The sequence below is a fragment of the Ursus americanus genome, chromosome 2 (genome assembly GCF_024610735.1).
Source record: "Ursus americanus isolate L20-20 chromosome 2, mUrsAme1.1.p, whole genome shotgun sequence".
In the NCBI taxonomy this organism is placed as follows: Eukaryota; Metazoa; Chordata; class Mammalia; order Carnivora; family Ursidae; genus Ursus; species Ursus americanus.
In genome coordinates, this window is record NC_142128.1 from 87437752 (window position 1) to 87461322 (window position 23571).

Sequence of the window (23571 nt, forward strand, 5' to 3'; positions counted from 1 at the left end):
GGCTCAGTTGGTTAAGCATCTGCCTTTGACTCAGGTCATGATCTCAGGATCCTGGTATCGAGCCCCATATCAGGCTCCCTGCTCAGCAGGGAGTCTGCTTCTCCCTCTCCCCCTGCCTACCACTCCCCCCGCTTGTGCTTGCTTTCTTTCTTTCTCTAATTAAAAAAAAAAAATTTATAAAAAAAGACTTCCCTTCAACCCCTGAGCTCCCCAACACACTTTCAATAAATTAGCCTTTAATGTGTGTTTGCAAGAGTAGGTTTCTGTGGCTCACAACCAAACCATCCTAACTAGGCGCCAAACATCTCATTCTTATTGTAGGGGCAGCCGGCATAACTCTGGCCTTTAGAGACCAAGCCTTCCACCCGGTGGAGCTGACATGTTCTCAGCGGCAAGGTTCTTGTGTTCAGGGATAGGAGCTGCTGATTTGTATGGAAATGACCACTCATTCCTGCAAAGTGGGAAATCAGTTAAGAAGTATTTAGAAATCCCACCAAAAAGATGATTTGCCAGAATCACCTAAGAATCTCTTCAGGAAAGCAGAAGCATAGGGCCCGCTATGCCCCAGCAAGCGAGAACTGTGAGCGGGAGCCAATCGTGTCAGCTCTGGCTTTCAGCCAGGCCACAAGCACAGCGACCGACTGAAGTCATGTTTTCTTACCTCAGACTTCAAGAGTCACTCAGTGGGCGTCGGTGGACAGACGTTAAGCATTTTTGAAACCCATCGTACACACACTTTGATGATGGCAGAGGCAGGCCTGGCCAGGGACTGGGCTGAAAAAGGCTAGAGACTCTGAGTGACAGGGTTTCTGAGGCTTGGGCAACAGGCAAAGGTCTAAAATCCCAGGAGATACATTCCAAAGAACACTAAGTATGTGGAGGCAAGGCAGGTGCATAGGTGTTTGGAGCCAGAGATCAGAGCAAATGCAAGGGCGCTGGGTGTGGTGAGGTAGGAGGGAGTCCTTGCCCAGCGCCTGCCCCAAATGTCCCTTTGTCCCTCACAACTTATTTTTGCAGGTTAGTCCATCTCTAGTGCCTTGATGGATCCGGGGTCATGAACAGAGCAGACAAGTGAAGCCATCAAAGCAAAAAATGGCGATTCTGGGCGTGTCTTCAGCAGCATTCTTAAATTTCAGTACAATTCTCCGTCCTTCCCTGTGAAGGAAACCATCTGAGCAGTGGCCTGGTGGCCCATCACCACTGTCAAACATCCAGACACAGGTCCAGCAAGCAGGGGACTCTGACACCCATCAGTTCTGTGACCTTGGGGAGTCTTATAACCATTTGGGGACCTCAGTTTCATCTTCTGAGAAATGGGGATAATAACAGCATCTCCCCAATTACTTTGTAGGGTTATTGTGAAAATCAAATAAATCATAAAAATACCTGAAATCATAAGAAATCTGAAAATGCTGCCAAAACCCAAGAGCATTACCAGGCTCCTCTCTTTTAAATTGAAAAAATAATGCTTTGTATTTGCCATTCTTCTCTGCAGAGTTCAGAGTCTTCAAAAAGCATTATTTTCTTGACAGGAACTGACACTTTTCACAGACCTCTGTTAGGAAATCAGTTGAAGAGGCCAGCAAACTTTTGCCCAAGCTATTTTTAATCTGGGAAATAAACGAATGCACTTATTCCCGACAGCCTTCACTGCGACTTTTAAAGAGAAAAGGTTCTTGGGTTGTATGTCGTGACTTTTCCAGTAGCTGTTGCACAGAGAGTCCCTCTAGTCGAGCCACAGGGTCAGCTAAGCAGCACGGAGACATCAGTGAGGGAGCCCAGCTGAAGCCCAGCACCCTAAGGGTGCTACTTGGACTTGGTCTTGGATTTAGTCCGGGGTCTGGGTTTAGGGTTGAGAGACCCTTCCTTGCGCTGTACCTCTGAAAAGACAAAAACAATCACAGTATTGTCATAATATCTCATATTTACTAAGGACTTTGACTTTACAAAGCATTTTCAAAATTCCATTCTGCCTAACTCTCAAGCAACAAACAGGCAGTGGGCCCAAAATTTGACTCTAAGTTGGTTACTGGGATTCAGAATGTATTTTCCCAAAGTTAAAGTGTATTCAGTTAGTTACCTGAATTCTGGGTCCTGGAAAAGAGGGCTATGTGGTCAAGAAGAATAGAGAAACAGAAAGAACATTTCTGCCTTCCTTCCTATACATATCCAAAGCTTGGCGAAAAAAAATTCAAATAGAGCTAGTATCCAAAATCCTCCCACATCCATTCCTGCACTTCTGTTCTGTCTCCTGGACCTCTCCCCAGTCTCCTGTGCACAGACCCGACTAGGCCTGGTCCTTGGGATGGGGGCAGGGGGGTTCTTGCCATCAAGCTGGCTCTCCCCCGCTTGCTCCACGACACCACCCTTCTCACTTCGAGTCCTTCTGACTGGCTGCGACCACCTCCATCCCACATTTGGTCATCTTGTTCACATCCTTGTCTTGCTCTTAGTGTCTCTCCCTGCTCCTAGCTCCTAACTATAGGCTTAAGCCACTATTCATCTTCGTAAACTTCCCTCTTGATTCCTGTCTTCATTCACAGCTCAGAGCACAATGATTTGCTAACTATTAAAAAGACTGACACAGAAACAAAAATAAATATGTCTTCTCCTCCGTCCGGATCTTCCCCTTGCCCAGCATCCACAAGCCTCCCTCCTTTACGGTATGTAACCGTCCACCCCTCGCTGCACAACTCTCGAGGGCAACGTGATCTCATGCTCTAAGTCACACGGATACAGCGCTGCGCATGCCACAGGGCTCTCACATTGCTCCAGAGGGTCTGCATTTTTCAAAGGAGCTGCCCGCTAACCCTAAGGAGCGTCCAGCTTATGGATTTTCTGGGGAAAACGTCAGGTCTCCTACATGGCACGGGAAGGGCTTGGCTTAGGAGCCAATTCCCCTAAGCTTTGCAGAGCCTCTCCTTCACCTCTGAGCCCCCCAGCAATGACTCTGAGGGAGTATTTGGAAGCAGGGTAAAGGGTGGCTATGTTTATGTAGGTAATTGTTTATGTAGGTCGGGGACTAACTGTATAGAGTTATCCTCTACTTAAAATTATTAATACTTTTCATTCTGGATTTAACCTCATCCCCAAGGTCTTTATGGAAATGGACGGAAAGAACATCACTCATTCCATATTGAGGTAACCACCCCAGTTACCATGCAGGCTTTTTGCATGATTTGTGTATTTATTTTTCTGTAATCTGGAAAAAGTGTAAGATGAAAAAAAAATTTTTTTTAAGATTTAATTTTTATTTATTCGACAGAGAGAGAGACAGCCAGCGAGAGAGGGAACACAAGCAGGGGGAGTGGGAGAGGAAGAAGCAGGCTCATAGCGGAGGAGCCTGATGTGGGGCTCGATCCCATAACGCCGGGATCACGCCCTGAGCCGAAGGCAGACGCTTAACCGCTGTGCCACCCAGGCGCCCCAAGATGAAAATTTTTAATCCGTGAAAACTATTTCACATATATTCGAACCTAAAGCTAAAGGACTGTCACACTTGGAATAATTAGCATCTTCCCAGTTGAGAGTTAACAGAAGGAGAGAAAATGAGCTCAGTCTGGTGACAGGACACACGCGCCATGCCTGGGTAGAGGCTGTGGGGCGCTGGCTAACCAACGGCTTTGGCTGGGGGTGCAGGTGAATATAGGGGTGACAGAGAAACAGAAGTAGCTCTCCTCCCTGTACTATCCCTTGCACCAGGAGTTGTCCTGGGAACACCCCAAAGGGTGAAGGTGAGAGCAAGAATCAAAAAACAGCCTCCAATCCTGCGGATACTGAGAACTGCCTGAGGGCAGGTTATTGCACTAATTAGAGATAAGAAAATGAAGAGTCAAATTCCTTTTCCTGTAGAATAATGGTGATTATTTTCATAGAAAATCAAACAAGTACCAAAAACCAAAGGCAAAATCCCCCACAAACCTCTATTAACCAGAGACAATGTCTATCAATATTTGGATACAATTTCCATCTTGGTCTTTTACCTAGCTTTGAAAAAGTGTGTTTTTTTGCAATTGATATTTAAACATAAGAATTTCCAGGGCACCTGGGTGGCGCAGTCGGTTAAGCATCTGACTCTTGGCTTAAGCTCAGGGCTCAGGTCGTGATCTCAGGGTCAGGAGATCAAGCCCTGCATCAGGGTCTGCACTCAGCACAGAGTCTGCTTGGGTTTCTCTCTCCCTCTGCCCTTCCCCCTGCTCAGTCTCACTTCTCTCTCTCTCAAATAAATTTTAAAAAAAGAATTTCCCGGGGCACCTGAGTGGCTCATTTGGTTAATCATCTGCCTTCAGCTCAGGTCATGATCCCAGAGTTCTGGGATCGAGCCCCATGTTGGGCTCCCTGCTTAGCGGGGAGTCTGCTTCTCCCTCTGCCCATCACCCCGTTCATGCTCTCTCTCCCTCAAATAAATAAATAAAATTTTTTAAAAAATTTCTCATGTCATTATAAACCATTTTAATAGTGGTATAGTATTCAAGTATATTAGTGTAACATAATTTATTTAACCTTTCTTCCATGACTGGAGAGGTAGGTTGCTTCTATTATATACAATGATACATTGAACATCTTTGTGCATTAATCTTTTTTTTTTTTGTACTTAGGATTATTTCCTTGGACTAGATTCTCAAGAGTAAAATTATTAGGTCAAAGGTCAAAGTATATGCATGTATTTAAGGGATATCTACACATACTTTCAAATTATTTTCTGAAAAAGCTATGTGTCCACCCACAGGTATTATCTGTAAAACAAACCAGTTTTCCCCTTGTGACCAGCATTATATTCTTTTCTTTTTAAGAATTTTTGCCAGTTTCAGAAGCAAAACTTGTATCTTATATTAGTTTCTTAGTCTACAATTGTTAGTCATTTGGTTTTCTTTTTTGTGAGTCGTCTAAATAAGATAGTTACACAGTTAAATGTATGTGTATTCCTATGAAAAATATGAACCAGTAAATCGGTACTAAAGATATTAATATTTTTCAAAGATATTAATATTTTTCTAAGATATTTGTGACCCAAACATGTTTTGTTTCATAAATATAACCTAAATAAAGCAAAATGAGAAAGCAAGCCTCACCTTTCTTTAGAGATTTTGGGGAATGTTCTACTGGCCTGACTTCTTCGTCCTTGTCTTCTTCTTCTTCTCCATCTTCTCTCTCTCCTTCATTTTCTTCTTCTCTTCCTTCACACTCCTTCTTTCTAGAACTCATCAAAATAGCCTCTAGTTCGCTCTCCAGTTCTTTATTTCTTATAAGGGTATAATGAAGTTTCTCATATACATCCTCAAACTTCTCCTCTGCTTGTCTGGCTCTGCTTTCAACTTCTCTGATGGGGACAGAGTCCAGGGAGACACAACAAAATGGAAAGGTTTGAAAAAGTATCTTTCACGTATAGAAACTCATTGTCTAGAAGAGCAGTAGAATTAGCTAACTGCATCTGAAAGGTACAAATAAGGGAAGCAGCAGCATCAATCCTTAGGCAAGAACTGCGGTCCTAGACACTACTCTGGACGGTAATGTCAACGTGGCAGTCATGCTGTGATTTAAGAATGCAATGTATTTATCAGCTCTTTGTGAAATCTGACCTTTGGGTATTTGGAATTCTCAATAGCCAAGGAACCCCTTTTCAGGAGCTAATTTTGGCTTCTCTTCATTGATGTAATCCAACAAACTAAATCCAGTCATTTCCCTTTTTGCCAGCACCTCTAAAACCAGATTTTACAATAAGAAAACTAGTTTGAAATGTGCTTCTTACTTCCCGGAGTACACGTTCTACGTCTACGTGGCCGTGCTCTTCTCTCGGCACTCTCCACCATCTTAACTATACCGCCCTTCCTACTCTGCAGGGTAGGTAGCAATCTTTCTTGCACAAAGTAGTTTCTCCCAGTTCCATTTATGTCTCTAGCTCATCTTCTAGAAACATACGGGATAGATCACTCCTAACACCCTATTCCCCACATACACACACTCTTACTTCCTCTACCTCCACCGTGGGTAAGGATGGATGTTCCTATGAGAGCAGAATTCATTGCCTCCAGCAGAAGATTTGGAGGTAACATCCCACTAATGAGGATAAAAGAAGCAGAAGAAACCAAGGTAAGCCCCGAGGCGTGGATTTCTCAGCCACACCTCCTGACCAGCAATCTTTGTAATTACCATCGTGGTGTCGCATACTCACCTTAACTTCTCCTGTGTGCGTTCAATTACAGCCATTGCTTCAAGATACTTTGGGGCCACTGTACCTTGATTTGCTGATTCTCTCTGACAAAGGAAAGATACACTATGAATGAACTGAGTCCCAACAGTTAATACTCTACTCCTTCAGAATGTTCTGGACCAAACCTTCCAGAATATTTTTTTCTACTATCCATATTTATATAGTAGATGATTAAGCACAATCTTAACACCAAAAAAGAATAGGGACTACCTGTGGCCACACAGCATACCAGCTTCCAAATTATTCATGCTACAGGTGGATAAAATTTGATTAGAATTGTAAAAAAGCAGGGACAACAATATCAACAACAACAACAAAAAACAAGGAAAGAAAAGGTTTAAAAATAAAGAGAAGGGTAAACATGTTCCTGTTATAAGTCAAGTTAATGACCAAGATTATTAACTATATTTTTCTTAATAATTTACTTCACTAAGCTCATAACATTGCAAAATCCAGTCAGATCTTTCGGTTCCTTAAGGAACTTCATAAATATCAAGGCAGTGAAAATTAAAAAAAAAACAAGCCAGAACCCACTGCTTTCATTTATTTTGACTCTAAATACATTCTAGGAAACAAAATAAGAGGAAGGTGAAAGAATGTAATTAGAAAGCCAAAATTATAAGGATATTTAAAAATAAGTATTATACCATTTTCCCAGAACTGTGCACTTGTTTTAAAATTGAAGCACAGCTGACACACCATGTTACATGACTTTCAGGTGTACAGCATGCTGACTGTACAAATCTCAACATACCACATGTCCCCATAGAGCTATTACATGTCACTGGCTCTATTCTCTATGCCCTACCTTTCATCCCCGTGACTTATTCATTCTGGCACTGGAAGACTGAACCTCCCACTCCCCTTCACCCCTTTTTGCCCAGAACTGTGTTTAAAATCTCATTTATCCATCCTTCCCAACCTGAGGCACGTAAAAGATTGGATGGAATCCCATATTATGGAAGGAAAGGGAGCTTGAAGAGGGTAGGCAGTCTGCCCTCCTCACAGAAAGATCTAGTGGGTTAAGCAAAACCCTCATGGAGGCCTCTTCATTGCACTATGCTAGCTTTTTCTAAAAGAAAACCAGAGAAAAGAAACTATGTTAAACATTTTCCCTTTTACTCTCGCTCTTCTAGTCTCTTATTTCCCAGGTCATGTATTCTCCTCTTTCTGTTTGCTCCCCCCTTGCTCCCCTTTCTGTTTGGGAAGTAAATGTGATCACTGTCCAGCCTGCACCAATGGCACGGGACGTGGTTGTGTCTATGCCACACACACCACTAACTTGTTCTTTGAGCCCAAAAGAAAGGTTTTCAGAGCAGAGGCTTCTAGAACTGGAAGTCCACACATGGTTTATAGCTGTATGAAACAACTTGACAGGTAGAAACCAGAGTAAACCATGACTGTATACATGTGAGCCTTCAGACTCGGCATCTGTTCCACAGATATACAGTGGACCCTGGAACTACACAGGTCTGAACTATGTGGGTTCACTTAGACATGGATATTTTACAGTCCACTACTGTAAACGTATTTTCTCTTCCTTATGATTTTCTTAATAACATTTCCTTTCCTCTAGCTTACTTCACTGTAAGAATAAGTATATAGTACATATAACATTGACTGTTTATGTTATCTGTAAGGCTTCCGGTCAACAGTGGGCTATTGGTAGTTAACACAGGCCTCACAGCTCTTGGAAGTAACTGCCTTGGACCTTCCTTGTTTGTGCCAAGCTGCTGTAGCTTTGTGCTTGGTCTCTGGTTCCCATTCTGTCTTTGGCCTTCTTGAGTTGGTCTTCCTCAGGTTTGACTCTACTTACAGGCTTTCGACTGGACAGTATCTCTAGTTTGGGTCTATCTCAGGGAGGATCTGGCTCCAGGCCCAGCTCCTTGGGATCCAAGCACTGACATAGTGCCTTATCAGTTCTGGACATACTTTCTAGAACCACCAATTCCAAGGGCCTTCCTTGTTGCTGTTATAAAATAAGTAAATTAATCACTGCTCCGGCATACGTGGTACGGTGAGAGGAAAACAGACCTGTAAGGGTCACCTTTAGCCCAATAACAGAAGGAAGGGCAGAAAGTCTCATCTTATCATAAAACACTGCTGATGTCCCCAAGTCTGGCCCCTGTTCATCCTTCCTCAGTTCACAGGTGATCCAGCAAACTTTCCTATCTCCCTCATACCCTCGAACTCTTTAGAGACAGCCAGAATCTATGGTGTGAAGATGAGCCTGAAAGACACTGTCTCTAGCATCTTGCTTGTCGGGGTAGCTGAGCTATAGGCAACGCTACCCGTGCGGTCAGACAGCAGCCCATGAGGGGCAGTCTAGCTCGGAGCGCTTTTGGTACTGCCTCCGAGAGAGCTGGCGGATTTAGTCATCCCCTATCTCCTCCAGCCAGCTGAGACGTCACGGAATTCTGGCTGCTTGTCCTGCAGGAACAGTGCTGGAATGACTGTGATTCAGAGAGGGCCATAAGGGGGGCCATGCGACAAGGTTCCAGAACTGACTGAACTGGGCTGCATCTGAAGGCAGAGCGGCCTTCTCCCAAGAGGGGGCAGCGGCAAAGTCAGTGCAGCTTAATGGGATCACTGGGTTCACCACTTAATCGGGCCCAGGACCAAATTGGGTATGCCTGTTTCAGGCACAGCAGGCCATGTTATGTACACAGGGCCTGCTCTGAGGAATTCCCGCAAAGCCCTAACTCCCAGCTAATTGAGGAGTGTTTTGCATAGTGGATGGGCCAGCCCCATTACGGTGAACACTAGGCATCAGGTAATGGTATGAATGAGGCCAAGTTCTTAGTCTGCCCAAGCTGGCGGTGACTTACCACCCCTCCTCTTGGGATATCACTCATATCTCAACCCCCCGAAAATCCCGTCCCGGAGTCACCTGCAGGAGGGGATACTAAGAGTAACTGGAATCTCCATGCTCAGGTCCATAGCTTCTCAGGGGTCTGGAGCTATTTCTCGCTAGAAACCCGGAACCCCTCTATCTCTGGAGCTCTCCAGTTTCACAACTCAGTTCCCAGGGACATGACAAGTTATGCCTGCACACCACAGGCTTTCTGCTTCCCGAGCCCTTCATTTTTCCTTTCCATCCTCAGTGTTAATCAAATGTACTGCCTCCTGGGAGTTGTGTTTTTAGACCAGCAGGAGAGAGCTGCCTGATAGGTCTGGTGTCCCTGCAAAATGGTTATTTATGCTCTCAGGACCAGACACTGTCCGTCAAAAAAATAAACAAATAAAGGAAAAAAACAAGCAAACAAAGGCACGAGAAAAACTTACAATAAAAGTTTTGAAACCCTAAAGTGCCCTTAGGGAGCCCCAGGACTTTCGTGAATGACAAGTGCACAGAGCTCAGCAGCCCCCTCACCCCCCCACCCCCACCCCACTCCTCCTGGCCTGCAGCAGGGTCCAAATCAAGACAGCCCTTCCCCAGCTCCACCTCTGCATCTCTGACCTCACAAGCCAGTTCAAGAATCTTCATTCTCTGGGCACCCACTTTGTCTCTGCTGGCCTGGCACGATTAGGTCCCTTCTGTTTGAGCACCCGATGATCCCCTTCTGCCTGTGAGAGTTCAAGCCGCCATCCCATAGGATGACTGTGATTCTTCTTTACCTCCAGGAAGTCCCAAGTGATTATGTACCCGGCTGCCCTCTGGGTCCGTGCCCCGGACGTTATGGTCAATGAGATGGAAACAGTTCGAGCTTCAGGGATCTGGAGTAGCAGCAGTAGCAAACTTCCAGAGCCTACAGATAGAATTTCTGGGCCACACTGTCCTCAGGTGAGCTAGTCACATGGCACCACACCGTGTCAGATGGAAAGGCGGCATCCTGGAGCAGGAGCCCCCCACCATCAAAAACAAGCACCCCCCCCCACCCCCCGGGCTACAGGCTGTTATCATCGGGGAGGTCTGACCCTGACTCCTAGCCTGGATGGCACAGCAGGGGAGAAACTCTGAGGCAGGAAGGCTTTGGGTGGGATTGGTGGGCAGGGGGCGGTGTTAAGCAGATTAACCCGTGCTACCCTTTATCTCCCTTTCCCTTACATGGCTCACGGTTACTCTTAGACCCCTACCTCACTCAGTCATAAAGACTGACAGATTAACATATTATATGAAAAGCTTGTTGAAAAGGCATTACTCGGGCAGAACGTGATTGTAACCCCTCTAGGCATTACTCTCACCCCAGTTTGCCAGCTCCTGCCTGACTCTTCACGTGGTTTCTCCCAGCTCTTTCTACCAGAGTTGGAGCCTATTTCCAGCCTATTTCCAACAACCTCCCTGGACTCACATCCTTGCAGTCTGCCTCAGTCATCCCACTGTTGTCCGCCGCTACCCTCACTACGGCTCCTACCCCCGCCCCCCCTACACCACTGCCTACTCAGGTGGATCAGATCTCTAACAACGGAATGGTTAACTTTGGGGCTGAGAAATCTGACTAAGTCTATGGATTTCTGGCACACTCCCCCCCACTGCCCCGCAAAGAAATGCACAGTATAAACACACGCAAAATTAATGTGGATTAATGGGATCAAGGCATGACATCCTTTACTGAGAGAAATATCAATCTAGAACTGAAATCTAGAACTGACTTAAGTCTACCATAGTCCTAGAACTTTCTGTGGAAGAATTTTAAATCTGTTTTCCTACTGAGTTTCTAAAGGTTTCCAATTTCCCAACAATTCTTGTGGTCAGGGGTATATGCTTGTCACAGTTCTCAATAGAGTCTGCTGAATGAATATATTTAAAAAAAAAAAAATAGGCCAAATTTTGACCAAGATATTGTTAAGGAAGGCAATGAAATGCTAATTTTAAAATGAGGTTTTAAAGAAGAAAATGAGACGTTTTTTATAAAGTTAAGGTAAAAAACAAGAGTTTTCCAGAGATGATGTTGGGAAGAAAAAAAAAATCTGAAAAATGCATTACGTAGGAGCTCCTGGCCCTCTTGGAGCTAAAACTTATGTTAAATCCATATCATTTGTACATAATGTGAAATTTCTCAGATTTTTTTCTCTGGTTTTGGATTTCCTAATTGGGTTTCAAATACATACCCAGGAAGAGAATATATCTGCTTCAAACAGAGGTTTGGAATGAATATTTTCATCTTCTTCAATTACTCGAATGAGTTTTTCCACCTCTGAGGATGTTGAAGGCTTCTAGGGCACAGAAACAGGAAGGACCTGTTAGCGAGCTGGGGTGTGACCCAGTGGTATGGCAAGTTCCCTGGAGCAATGTCTGAAGCTTTACTCTTCCATTTGCATTAGACATTCAAGAAGCATTTTCAAAGACTCACAGCAAACAGTGTGTGAGAAATTAGTGGGGATGGGGAAGTGGGGAGAACGGTGAGGGAATCAAAGAGAATATCTTCCAGACCTCAGGAATTCACAGCACAGTAGGAGAGCCGGACCAGAAAATAATGACAACATACACGACTGGTGTTGGCAAGGAGGTGTGTTCCAAAAGCTCTGTGCTCCCAGAAAAGGGCCCTGAATTCTAACTAGACTCTCAGGGCAGTTTTTACAGAGAAAGTGATATCTGAAGACCGAACAAGACTTTGTAACATAGAGCGGAAAGGGTCAGAACTAAGGCCACAAGAGCAGGAAAAGAGGGAGTGTGTTACGTATTTCAAAGGTATGAGAGAATTTAGTGGCCAAATACACTGTTTTCCATTCATTTTGTGCCTTCTATATGCCAAGCACTGTACCAGAAATAAGACAGAAAATGCTGGTCAAAAGAGGCTTAGGTGTTGTACAAAATTTTTCTTCTGCTGTCTAGCATGTACAGTGTGAGTCTAGGGGACCTAGGTCACAGCCCGGGATCATGCCAACATTTAAACTATTCACAGAGAAGAAACATCAGGGAAGTAAGTTAGGACAGTCTAGAGAGTGTTAGGTGACCTTGAGTTCTGAGAGCCAAGGACAATAGTAGTCAATCCAGGAATCAGCAAGGATTCTTATGCCAGGCTAATCTGGGTTTGAATGCTGGTTCCGCCTCTTACAGCTTTCTGACTTAGGGTAAGCCAGTCAACCTTTCTGAGCTTCAATTTTTCTTATCTGTAAAATGGTGCAATAATTTTTACCTTGAAGTTGTGTTGTATAGATAGGAGATAACACATGCAGAACACGTAGCTTGCGGTAGGCACTCAATTATTGGTAGTTATCATTCTATTTATTATTATTATTATTATTATTATTATTATTATTATTATTATTATATTGTTATTATTATTAGTGCCCCAGGAAGGGTTTTATTACTACAAATGCCCCAGCATGAATAGAAACACAGTGAGGAGAAAGGAGGTGTGGGCATGGGCTTGGGATGAAGGGGAAAGGTAGCCCAGAATGGGAACTGAAGAGGGGGCACCTGGGTGGCTCAGTTGGTTAAGCATCTGACTCTTGATCTCAGCTCATGTTTTGATCTCAGAGTTATGAGTTCAAGCCCCACGTTGGAGCCTATTAAAAAAAAAAAAAAGATGTGGACACACAGAGTTTAAATTTCTGTTTGAAAAATCTGGTAATGAAAGGACAAAGAAACAGCATTAAGCTGAGAGATAGATTGTGTAGGTAATAGGAGTACAGGTGTGAATGAGGCTGATGGGAAGTGACTGGATTTCGAAAAGGAAAAGGATACCCCTACCGTGGAAAATAAAAAGATAAGAGTGTCTCAGGTACGGTTAAATCTATATGAAGAAAGGAAGGGAGCTGAGGTGTTTGTTTATTCCAGATGACGCATTTCTATTTTCAATAGTACCTATATATATTCTTTTTTAAAAGATTTTATTTATTTGTTTGTTTGTTTGTTTATTTAAAGAGTGCAAGTGAGGGGAAGGGCAAAGGGAAAAGGAGAGAGAGAGAAACTCAAGCAGACTGTGCTGAGCGTGGAGCCTGACACGGGGCTCGATCTCATGACCCTGAGATCATGACCTGAGCTGAACTCAAGAGTCAGTCACTTAACCAAATGAGCCACCCAGGCACCCCAGTATCTACATATATATATTCTTTAAAAATATAAAGGGAAAGGAAAGTGTAATACTAAATCATCTTACCTCCTCTTCTTCCTTTTCCTTTCGCATCTCAAAATTATCCTCCATACTTTCTTCTTCCTCCTCTCTAAAAGGCTTGCCTATCCCAGGTTCAATTAATTCTTTTATAAAATCCTGTGAGATAAAACAATAGTACAATTATAGCTTAGTGTATATTAATAATTTGTAGTATGTACTGATTATTCATTCAGAAGTATTTAATGAGCACTAATCTTGCAACTGAACACTGTGCTAGGGATAAGGGCAAAAAGGGTAATAAGAATAGCCCCTGTCCTCCTATGACCCAGCAATTGCACTATTGGGTATTTACCCCAAAAATACAAATGTAGTGATCTGAAGGGGCAACTGCACCCCAATGTTTATAGCAGCAATGTCCACAATAGCTAAACTATGGAAAGAGCCCAGATATTCATTAACAGATGAATGGATAAAGAAGATGTGGGGCGGGGGGGGGGGGGGGGGGGAGTCACACACACACACTGGAATATTACACAGCCATCAAAAATGAAACCTTGCCATTTGCAACGATGTGGATGGAACTAGAGGGTATTATGCTAAGGGAAATCAGTCAATCAGAGAAAAACTACTATCATATGATCTCACTGCTATGTGGAATTTAAGAAACAAGGCAGAGGATCATAGGGGAAGACCTGAGGAAAAAATGAAACAAGATGAAACCAGAGAGGGTGACAAACCATAAGAGACCCTTAATCATAGGAAACAAACTGAGGGTTGCTGGAGGGGAGTGGGGTAATGGGATGGGGTAGCTGGGTGATGAACATTGGGCAGGGTATGTGTTGTAATGAGCACTGGGTATTATGTAAGACTGATGAATCACAGACCTGTACCCCTAAACAAATAATGTATTGTATGTTAATTAATTGAATTTAAATTTAAAAAAAAGAACAGCCCCTGTCTTAAGAAGATTAACAATTTAATGGACAAAAAAATGCTATGGATACATATAGTCACATGGTAGGAACACCTAATCTACAGTAGTAGATGTGGTTGAAAGAAAGGATTGGTCAAGAAGCTTTCCTGGAGGACATAATGTCTGAGTTTCTTCTTAAAGGATGAGTGAGGGAAAAAAGATAGCACGGTTCTAGGCAAAGGATGATGCATGGACATGACTGGCTCTTGAGAACAAAAGTAGTTGGTAGAACAGAAACTTAGGGGCAGATGGACAGAAGCAAAGTCATAGAGGAAGGGCTAAAGTGTCATTCCAGGGAATGGTGGTACTAATAAATTGACCAATCTGTTTTGCATTTTAAAACAATCACTCTAGCAGCAGGAGAGTAGATTTAAAGAGAAAGAAAGGGGAGAGGGAGGAAGAGTGGGAAGAAGAAAAGACAAGAGTAAGAGTTGCAGGAATGAAGAGGAGCATAGGATTCAAGAGATATTTCGGAGTTAACTCTTAGTGCTGGAGTGATTAGATCGATATGGGATGGCCCGGGAAAGGAAGCATCTTGAATGATACTTGGTGAATGGCTTAAGCTACTACATTGATGATAATGCCATTCACAGAGATAATGAACAAAGCTGCATAAGCAGGTCTGGGAAGATAGATGAGTTCAGACCAGGCTATGTGACTTTAAGGTACCACTAAATGGAAATATTCAGTAAGTAGCTAAATACACAGATCTAGAGTTTAGATGGAGGCATTTGGGCTAAAGATAATCATTGAACAGTTATTTGCATTTAGTTGAAGCCAAAAAAGTAAATTACATCACCAAAGGAGAAATTTTGAAGTGTTAGAAGATGAGGGCTTAGGACAGAAAACCTAGCCACATAAAGGATTAGGGAAGAAAGATGAGCCTGCAAAGAAGGCCGGGAGTTGTGTCAGAAATCTGACAGAGGCACCAGGAAAGTTTAAAGAAGAGAAAGAAGGAGTCAACAGTGTTGAATACCTCAAATAAGTCTACAAAAATACTGACTGAAAAATGTCCTTCAGTTTATTGCAATGATGTGTATAAAAACAGAAGCTAAAAATAAGTTCAATGCCCACAATAGGAAAATGCATAAATAAATTATGATATAAACTACCCAAGATATTTTATAGCAATTTTAAATTATGCTGCAGAAATATGTACGTGGTATAAAAAATATTCACAATATATTAGGACATTTTTACCAAATGAAAATTTTTCCCTGATAATGCTGTAAAATAGTTAATAATACAGAGAAATTAAGAATCTCAACTCTCAGAGGTAACAAACGTCTATCAGTTTGCTGACTATATTCTTCTAGACTACTTTATCCATATGTAAACATTTTAATATAAATGAGATAATCATATTTGTTACCTTCTATAATCTGCTTTTTTCAAGCCAATCTGCTATTGATGAACATTTATAGTTTCCAGTGCAGACGGTCCCTGACTTAGATGGTTTAACTTAAAATTTTCAACTTTACAATGGTAGAAAAATGATACACATTCAGTAGAAACTGTACTTCAAATTTTGAATTTTAATCTTTTCCCAGGCTAACAATATGGGGTTAAACTCTCTTTCACGATTCTGGGCAGCAGCAGTGACCCACAGCTTCTAGGCAGCCACATGATCACAAGAGTAACCAACCAATACACTTAAAATCATTCTGTTTTTCACTTCCCGTACAGTATTCAATAAATTACATGAGATATTCAGGGGTGCCTGCATGGCTCAGTTGGTTGAGCACGGACTCTTGGTTTTGGCTCAGGTCATGATCTCAGGGGTCTTGGGGTCGGGCTCCATGCTCTGCAGTGAGTCTGAAAGACTCTCTCCCTCTGCCCCTCCCCCCCAAAATAAATAAATTTTTAAAATAAAAAAATAAATTACATGAGATATTCAACATTTTATTATAAAATGGGCTTTGTGTTAGATGATTTCGCCCAACTATAGGCTAATGTAAGTATTCAAAGTACACTGAAGGTGGGCTAAGCTAAGCTATGATGTTGGGTAGGTTAAGTGTATTAAATACATTTTGGACTTACAATATTTTCGACTTACAATGGGTTTATTGGGCCATAATTCCAACATAAGTCAAGGAAGATCTGTATTTTGCTATTAAAAATGATGTTTTAATTACCATTCTTTATTTTATTTACCTATTTAACTTCAGTATAATTAACATACAGTGTTATATTACAATATAGTGATTCAACAATTCTATACATTACTCAATGCTCATTGTAATAAGTGTTCTCTTAATCCCCTTCACCTATTTCACCCATCGCCACCCACCCACCTACCCTCTGGTAACCATTAGTTTGTTCTCTATAGTTAATAGTCTGTTTTTCTATATCTCTTTTTCTTTGTTCATTTGTTTCTTAAATTCCACATAAGAGTGAAGTCAAGTGGTATTTGTCTTTCTCTGACTGGCTTATTTCACTTAGCATTATACTTTCTAGATCCATCCATGTTGGTGCAAATGGCAAGATTTCATTTTTTTATGGCTGAGTAATATTCCTCTGTGTGTGTGTGTGTGTGTGTGTGTGTGTGTGTGTGTGTGTGTACCACATCAGCTTTACCCATTCATCTACTGACGGACGCTTGGCTGCTTCCATAGTTTGGCTATTATAAATAATGCTGAATAAACATAGGGGTGTATATATCTTTTCAAGTTAGTGTTTTCATATTCTTTGGTTAAATACCCAGTAGTGGGATTACTAGATCACACAGTAGTCTTGTTTTTAATTTTTTGAGGAACCTCCATACTGCTTTTCACAGGGGCTGCACCAGTTTGCATCCCCACCAAGAGTGCACAAGGAATCCTTTTTCTCCACGTCCTTGCCAAAACTTCTTGCTCCTTGTGTTTTTGATTTTAGCCATTCTGACAAGTGTGAAGTGATATCTCATTGTGGTTTTGATTTGCATTTCCCTGATGATGAGCGATGTTGAGCATCTTTACATGTGGCTGTTGGCCATCTGGATGTCTTCTTTAGAGATGTCAGTTCATGTCTTCTGCCCATTTTCTAATTGGATTACTTGGTTTTGTGGCACTGAGTTGTAGTTCTTTATATATTTAGGACACTAACCCTTTATCAGATATGTCATTTGCAAATATCTTCTCCCATTCAGTAGTTCTCTTTTAGTTTTGTTGATTTTTCCCTTTGCTGTGCAGAAGCTTTTTATTTTGATGTAGTCCCAATAGTTTATTTTTGCTTTTGTTTCCGTTGCCTTAGGAGACGTATCTATGAAAATGTTGCTACGGTGGGTTGGAGAAATTACTGCACGTGCTCTCTGCTAGGAGTTTTATGGTGAACAGGAAGGTAAGCCAGAAGAAATTATTCAGGATGCAATGCAGAAGCAAAGAAAAATATGAAATAAGATAAAAGACATGGGTATAGATTCCAATACATATCCATTCAGAGTTCCAGAAAGAAAGGAGAGAGCAAATATATAGAGATAATATTTGAAGAGATAACAGAATTTTCTATATCTAATGAAAGATACGAAGTCAAAGATTAAGGAAACCAAGAGAATCCCCAGCAAAATTTAAAAAGAAAAGGAATTCCACACCCACATATATCAGAGTGAAACTGCAAAATGCCAAAGACATAAAGATCTTAAAAGTAGCCAAAGAGAAGAGAGGGATTAACTTCAAGGAACTGATAGCTGAATTCTCAGCTGTCAGTTTGGTAACAATAAAATCCAGAAAACAGTAGAAATAGTATCATCAATGGGCTGGGAGGAAATAGTATCATCCTAGACTTGTATACCCCGCAAAAAATGTTAAGAGTGAGGGTGAAATAAAGACATTTTCAGACAAACAAAAATTAAATTTGCCTCCAGTAAAGCCTCACTAAAGAAAAATTTAAAGATTAGGGCAGAAGGAAAGTGACCTCAGGTGGAAGATCTGAGATATCTGAAGGAACAATAAAGAAATTAAACAAAAAATCAACTCCAATCACTAAAGGCATTCCTGCTTAAGTCATAAATAAGAAGAGGATGCTATTGCCACTACTATTTAACACCAAATTGGGAGAATTATTCACTGCAATTAGACAAGAAAAAGCAATTAGAGGCATAATAATTGAAAGAGGTAAAATTATCTCTATCTATAGATGATTTGTTTAATATCTGGAGAACCCAAAAGAATCTATTGAAAAACTACTAAAAACAATAAGATAATTAGGTAAAGTCACAGAATATAAAATTAAAATACAGAAATCAATAACATACAGTTACCAGTTAGAAGATACAATGGTAAAAAAGATCCCATTTAAAATAACAAAAAATAGGGGAGCCTGCCTTGGCCTCGGGGTTGTAAGTTTGAGCCCCATGTTGAGTGTAGAGACTACTTAAATAAATAAAAACTTATAAAAAATAAAATAGCAAAAAATAAAATGAAATACTCAGGCATAATACAAGAAATGTGCAAAATGAGAAAACCATTAAACATTATTGAAAGGCATTAAAAGTAGACATCCTACATTTTTGGATAGGACAACGTGACAATATAAGTATCTCTGCTCTAAGTTAATATATGAATTTAGTATTACCCCAGTCTTTAAAACTCATATTTTCCCAGAGGTAGATTATAGAGTTACATAGAAGAATAAATAAGCAAGCATAGTGATGAAACCCCTGAAGAAGATCAGTGAGGAGGGCTGGCCCAGCCAGATATGAAAATGCATCATGGCGCCTCAAAAAATTAAAATATTGTGGTGATGACCCATGAAGAGATAGATTAATAGAAAATAACAGAAATTTCAGAAATAAACTTAGGTTGAGTATAGCTATCTTCAAATGCTAGAAAACACTGTAACATGGAATGTCGTAAATACTATGATGTGCAAGACAAATCAGCTTCATTCATATCAACCCAAAAGACTAAACAAGGACCAGTGAGTAAAAAATTACAAGGAAACATATTTCATCTAGTTCAATAGAAAGAATAATGTTCTAATAGTTAGTGTTCACCAAACAAATGGGCTAATTCTGAAAGTAGGTCTCTGAAACTTTATCTGAATCATAGGCATCATAGGCATAATGATCAAAGGTGGGTATTATAAAAGATTCACACATCAGATGTTTGGCTGAATTCAATCACCCTTAAGATTCTTTCTGTTCTTAAGTCTCTATGATTCTGTATAGTTCTTGAATTTAATCTTTTCATAGATCTTTTGTGTAGCCGAGATCATGTCTGTGGTACTTAATTTTCCCAAACTATACTGGTAATTTAAGATTTTTTTTGAGAGAGAGAGAGCTCATGGTGTGGGGGGCAGAGGGAGAGGGAGAGAATCTTAAGCAGGCTCTGTGCTTAATGGACATGGGCTCCATCTCACAACCCTGAGACGATGACGTGAGCTGAAATCAAGAGTTAGACACCCAACCAACTGAGCCACCCAGGCGCCCCATGTAATTTAAGATTTATAATGCTGATGAAATCATTCAGTGATTAATTCAAAATAATGCTGGCCAAGATCTGGGCAGCAAAGAAAAATAAGCATTTGTAAAAGATGTATAATTTAGAAAGGTGGTGTTTCTTCAGTGTTTAAACATAAGATAAAAGTCCCACATGTGTGTCGGTAGAACCCTCCCTGGCAGACCCATCACATAGACGCCATCATATCTCTCCTGTACAGGTCACAGATCCGATAGCAATGAGGGCTTCTTCAGTCTTTACTGGAAACCAACTCCTTCAAACAGACTGAAGTAAAACTAAACATTTGTGACTGCCATGAAGTACAGGATATTCATTAATTTGGGATCCTCAGTAAACAGCTGATAGTTAATACCACAGGATTAGCACAGTCATGTGTAGGGCGTAGAATGAAAAGTGAAAGTAGGTCAAGGACAGAATATCAACATTTAAGAGGCAGGCAGAGGAGAAAGACTAAAAGGAGAGTGAAAAAAAATAAAGTCGGAGGAAAAACAGGGAATTTTTGTCTTGTGAGGAGAGATTACAAAAGGAGTGAATGACTAGTCGACAGGGTCAAATGTTACAGAGAAGTCAAGTTAAATACGGCATGGGGGGGCACCTGGGTGGCTCAGTCGCTTAAGTGTCTGCCTTTGGCTCAGGTCATGATCCCAGGGTTGTGGGATGGAGCCTTGAGCACCGAGCACCCAGTTGGACTCCCTGCTCAGCTAAGAGTCTGCTCCTCCCTCTCCCTCTGCTCCTCCACCTGCTTGTGCTCGCTCTCTTTCAAATAAATAAATAAATAAATAAATACAATCTTTTAAAAAAAATATGGCATTGGGGTTCCTTGGATCTGACAATAAGGAATCATTACAGTACCTTGCAATTGTTTCAGCATTTTAAGAGAAATGATTGTGACAGGAAGGAGAGAATGAAGTAGTGGAAAAAAAGACATGCTCAAGGGATATATCTTTTAGAATGAAAGCAAAGGCCATGCTTATAGATTGTTTATATATTGACACAGTGGAACCACTAGAGAGGAAGACACAGAAGAGAGAGGACAGCGGGCTGGGATTAGGTGCTCAAAGGAAGAAATAACCTTAAATGGGAACACTGAGCCTGGAGGGGAGGGGAGGAGGAAGTGTGCACAGAAGCAGACCGGTCTGAGGACATGCCTCAGGAAGCGGCAGGCAGCTCCCCCTCTGAAAGCCATCCTTTCCTCTATGAAGGATGAAACAAAATCAAGGATGAAACAAAATCTAAGAAAGTGAGGAGAGATGCAGACGCGGATGATTCTCACCCTTAGAAGGGAGAACTGCCAATGATTTCAGTCAGGGGCAAAATTCTCTTCTGCTAGAGTAAATAAATGAGGACTCAGAACATGAATCCTTATCTATTGAAATACGGGGGAAAAATACAGGAAGAACCTGAGTAATGACCATGCCAACACATGGCAAATACCTCTTCTCCAAATAGGCGTTCTTTTTCTTCCTTTGTCAGTAACTTCATTTTTCTGCCTTTGATCCCAGAAAGGAGGTGAGAACATGTGGTGATCCACTCATAACTTTCTCTCTGAGAAAAGAGAAAAGATAATTATTAAGCAGAAAAAAATCAGACTATACCAACTCATTTATTCACTCATTTCCATTGAGGAGCTACTGAGTACGACTCCTCTAAATACAACTCCATTCAATTAACTTGTTATTTGAAATCTTCAGTTCGAAGATTTGTGCAGAAATGATTCTCTATGAATACAGACCTAAAATCATATCACCTCTTTGTTTGAGATCTGGGTCATATGGGGACAAGGAGCAGTGAAGTGCCATAAAACATGATGAAGAAAGACTGCTGGACTTATTACGGGCAGTCTGTCCCAGCAAATGGTTCGCAACTGACCAGGTCAACTGGGATTGCATAACAATAATAATAAAAATAGTCCGCATTTACGTGGCATTAATTATATGCCAGATTCTGTTCTAAGCATGTGCAATAGTAACTCATTTGATCTTCAGTATGAAATATATGCTATTATTTTTTACGAAGTATAACTGAAATAACATTACATTGAGAACAAACTGATAGTTACCAGAGGGGAGGTGGGTGGGGGTAATAGGTGAAATAGGTGATAGGGATTAAGGGGGGCACTTGTGATGAGCACCGGGTTATATATGGAAGTGTTGAATCACTATATCGTACACCTGAAACTAATGTAACACTGTATGTTAACTAGAATTGAATTAAAAATTTAATTTAAAAAAATTTAGAAATTTTAAAAATGGATTAACCCCAAAACAAACACACACACACAAAAAGAAATAACATTAGTTTCAGGTGAACGACCTAACGATTCATATTTGTATATATTACAACATGATCACTAAAATAAGTCTAGTGAATATCTGTCACCATACATGGTTAAAATTTTCTTTCTTGTGATGAGAACGGAAATATATACTACTACTATTCTCGTTTTTTAGATGAAGAAACTGAAGAACAGAGCAGTTGAACATCTTGCTCAAGGTCATATATATAGCTAAACACGGTATTTGGACTCTAATCCGGGTGGTATGGACTTCTAACTACTACAAAAATATTACTCCCCTGCCCACATTAAAATGAGTAAATAAAGATTGGGAGCACTGTTTTGGGGGCAGTGCCTGGGTAGTTCAGTCAGTTAAGCATCTGACTCTTCATCTCAGCTCAGGTCTTGATCTCAGGGTCATGAGTTCAAGCCCCACACTGGGGTCCATGCTGGGCGTGGAGCCTATTTAAAAAAAAAAAAAAAGAGGAAGAAGAAGAAGAAGAGGGAGCAGCACTGTTTTGGAAGATGTTCTCACCCTTAAATAGCGAGATACCGGAAAGGTCTATAGCAGGTCGCATCCACCTATAATGCTACATTCCCTTAACCAAGATCTCTTAAAGCTAAGATCTGGCTTCAGTGTATAAAAGAGACAGCAGAGGAAACTAGGAAACATTATCTTCTCTGGGGATGGAGATCTGGTCATTTTAACTATCAAAAAACTGTACTGCGTGGGGAAACAATGACCCACTTTAGGTTCCTGAAATCAACCATAAAGAACTGTAATATGTCTTACATTTTTCTCATTATTGACTTAATTTTAATTGTGGAATTATTATGAAATGTCAGAGCCAAAAAATTTTAGAAATCAAATCTAAAACCTTATGTTCTAAATAAGGAAACTGAAGCCTATGGGGGTAGAGTAAGTTTAGCACAGCTTCGTTCATGTCACTGATAAATTTCAATTCTTGATTCAAGGGTTAGGATGTTGTCTTATTCCATTTCAGAAAGAGGATCAAACAAGGGATGTGAAAGTATTGGGTTCTAGTCCTAAGTTCATATAATTGACTTCTTGAGTAAATCCTTAAAAGTCTTCTATGTATTAAAAACAAATGAGTTTGCAGGTGCCTGGGTGACGGTCAGTTAAGCAAGCATCTGCCTTCGACTCAGGTCATGATCTTGGGGTCCTTGGATCAAACCTCACATCAGGCTCCCCGCTCAATGGAAAGCCTGCTTCTCCGTCTCCATCTGCCTGCCACTCACCCTGCTTATGCTCTCTCTCTCTGCCAAATAAATTAATAAAATCTTTTAAAAAATGAGATTGTTGGTTTACTATAGGTGACCCTTATGCAGTAGAGAACTGGCGAAAGCCATCTTGTGGGGTGGGGCGTCCTAATTTGTAGAATTTGCTGATTTCCATGGCATACACACTCTCAGCATGGCAATTTCAATGGTATTCATCAATTCAATATGTTATCACTAAATGTGGAACTGGGAATGGGTGTGCACAGTCAGCTCTTGCTTGCCATTGTGAATCTCCTTCACACCACTGCCCCTAAGGATCCTTCCAACTACAAAATTGAAGCATATAATATTTAACTTGATTCTACCTAGAACAAAGAATTAGTTAATTTTGAAAATAGTAACAATATTTTTGAAATCTTATTTCTTCAGAG

The 23571-nt window shown here is 41.1% G+C and overlaps 1 protein-coding gene across 1 annotated transcript in view; it reads right to left on the bottom strand.

Moving 5' to 3' along the window:
- Positions 1–148: 148 nt before the first annotated feature.
- AXDND1 (axonemal dynein light chain domain containing 1) overlaps positions 149–23571 on the bottom strand; it is an 88323-nt gene continuing 64900 nt past the window's right edge. The window contains exons 21-26 of the mRNA XM_045811430.2: positions 21058–21168; positions 13258–13368; positions 11264–11368; positions 6173–6255; positions 5073–5320; positions 149–1880 (exon numbers count right to left, since the gene is read on the bottom strand). Coding sequence (XP_045667386.2) covers positions 1807–1880; positions 5073–5320; positions 6173–6255; positions 11264–11368; positions 13258–13368; positions 21058–21168 — 732 coding nt within the window. The 3' untranslated portion in view covers positions 149–1806. The remainder of the gene's footprint in view (positions 1881–5072; positions 5321–6172; positions 6256–11263; positions 11369–13257; positions 13369–21057; positions 21169–23571) is intronic.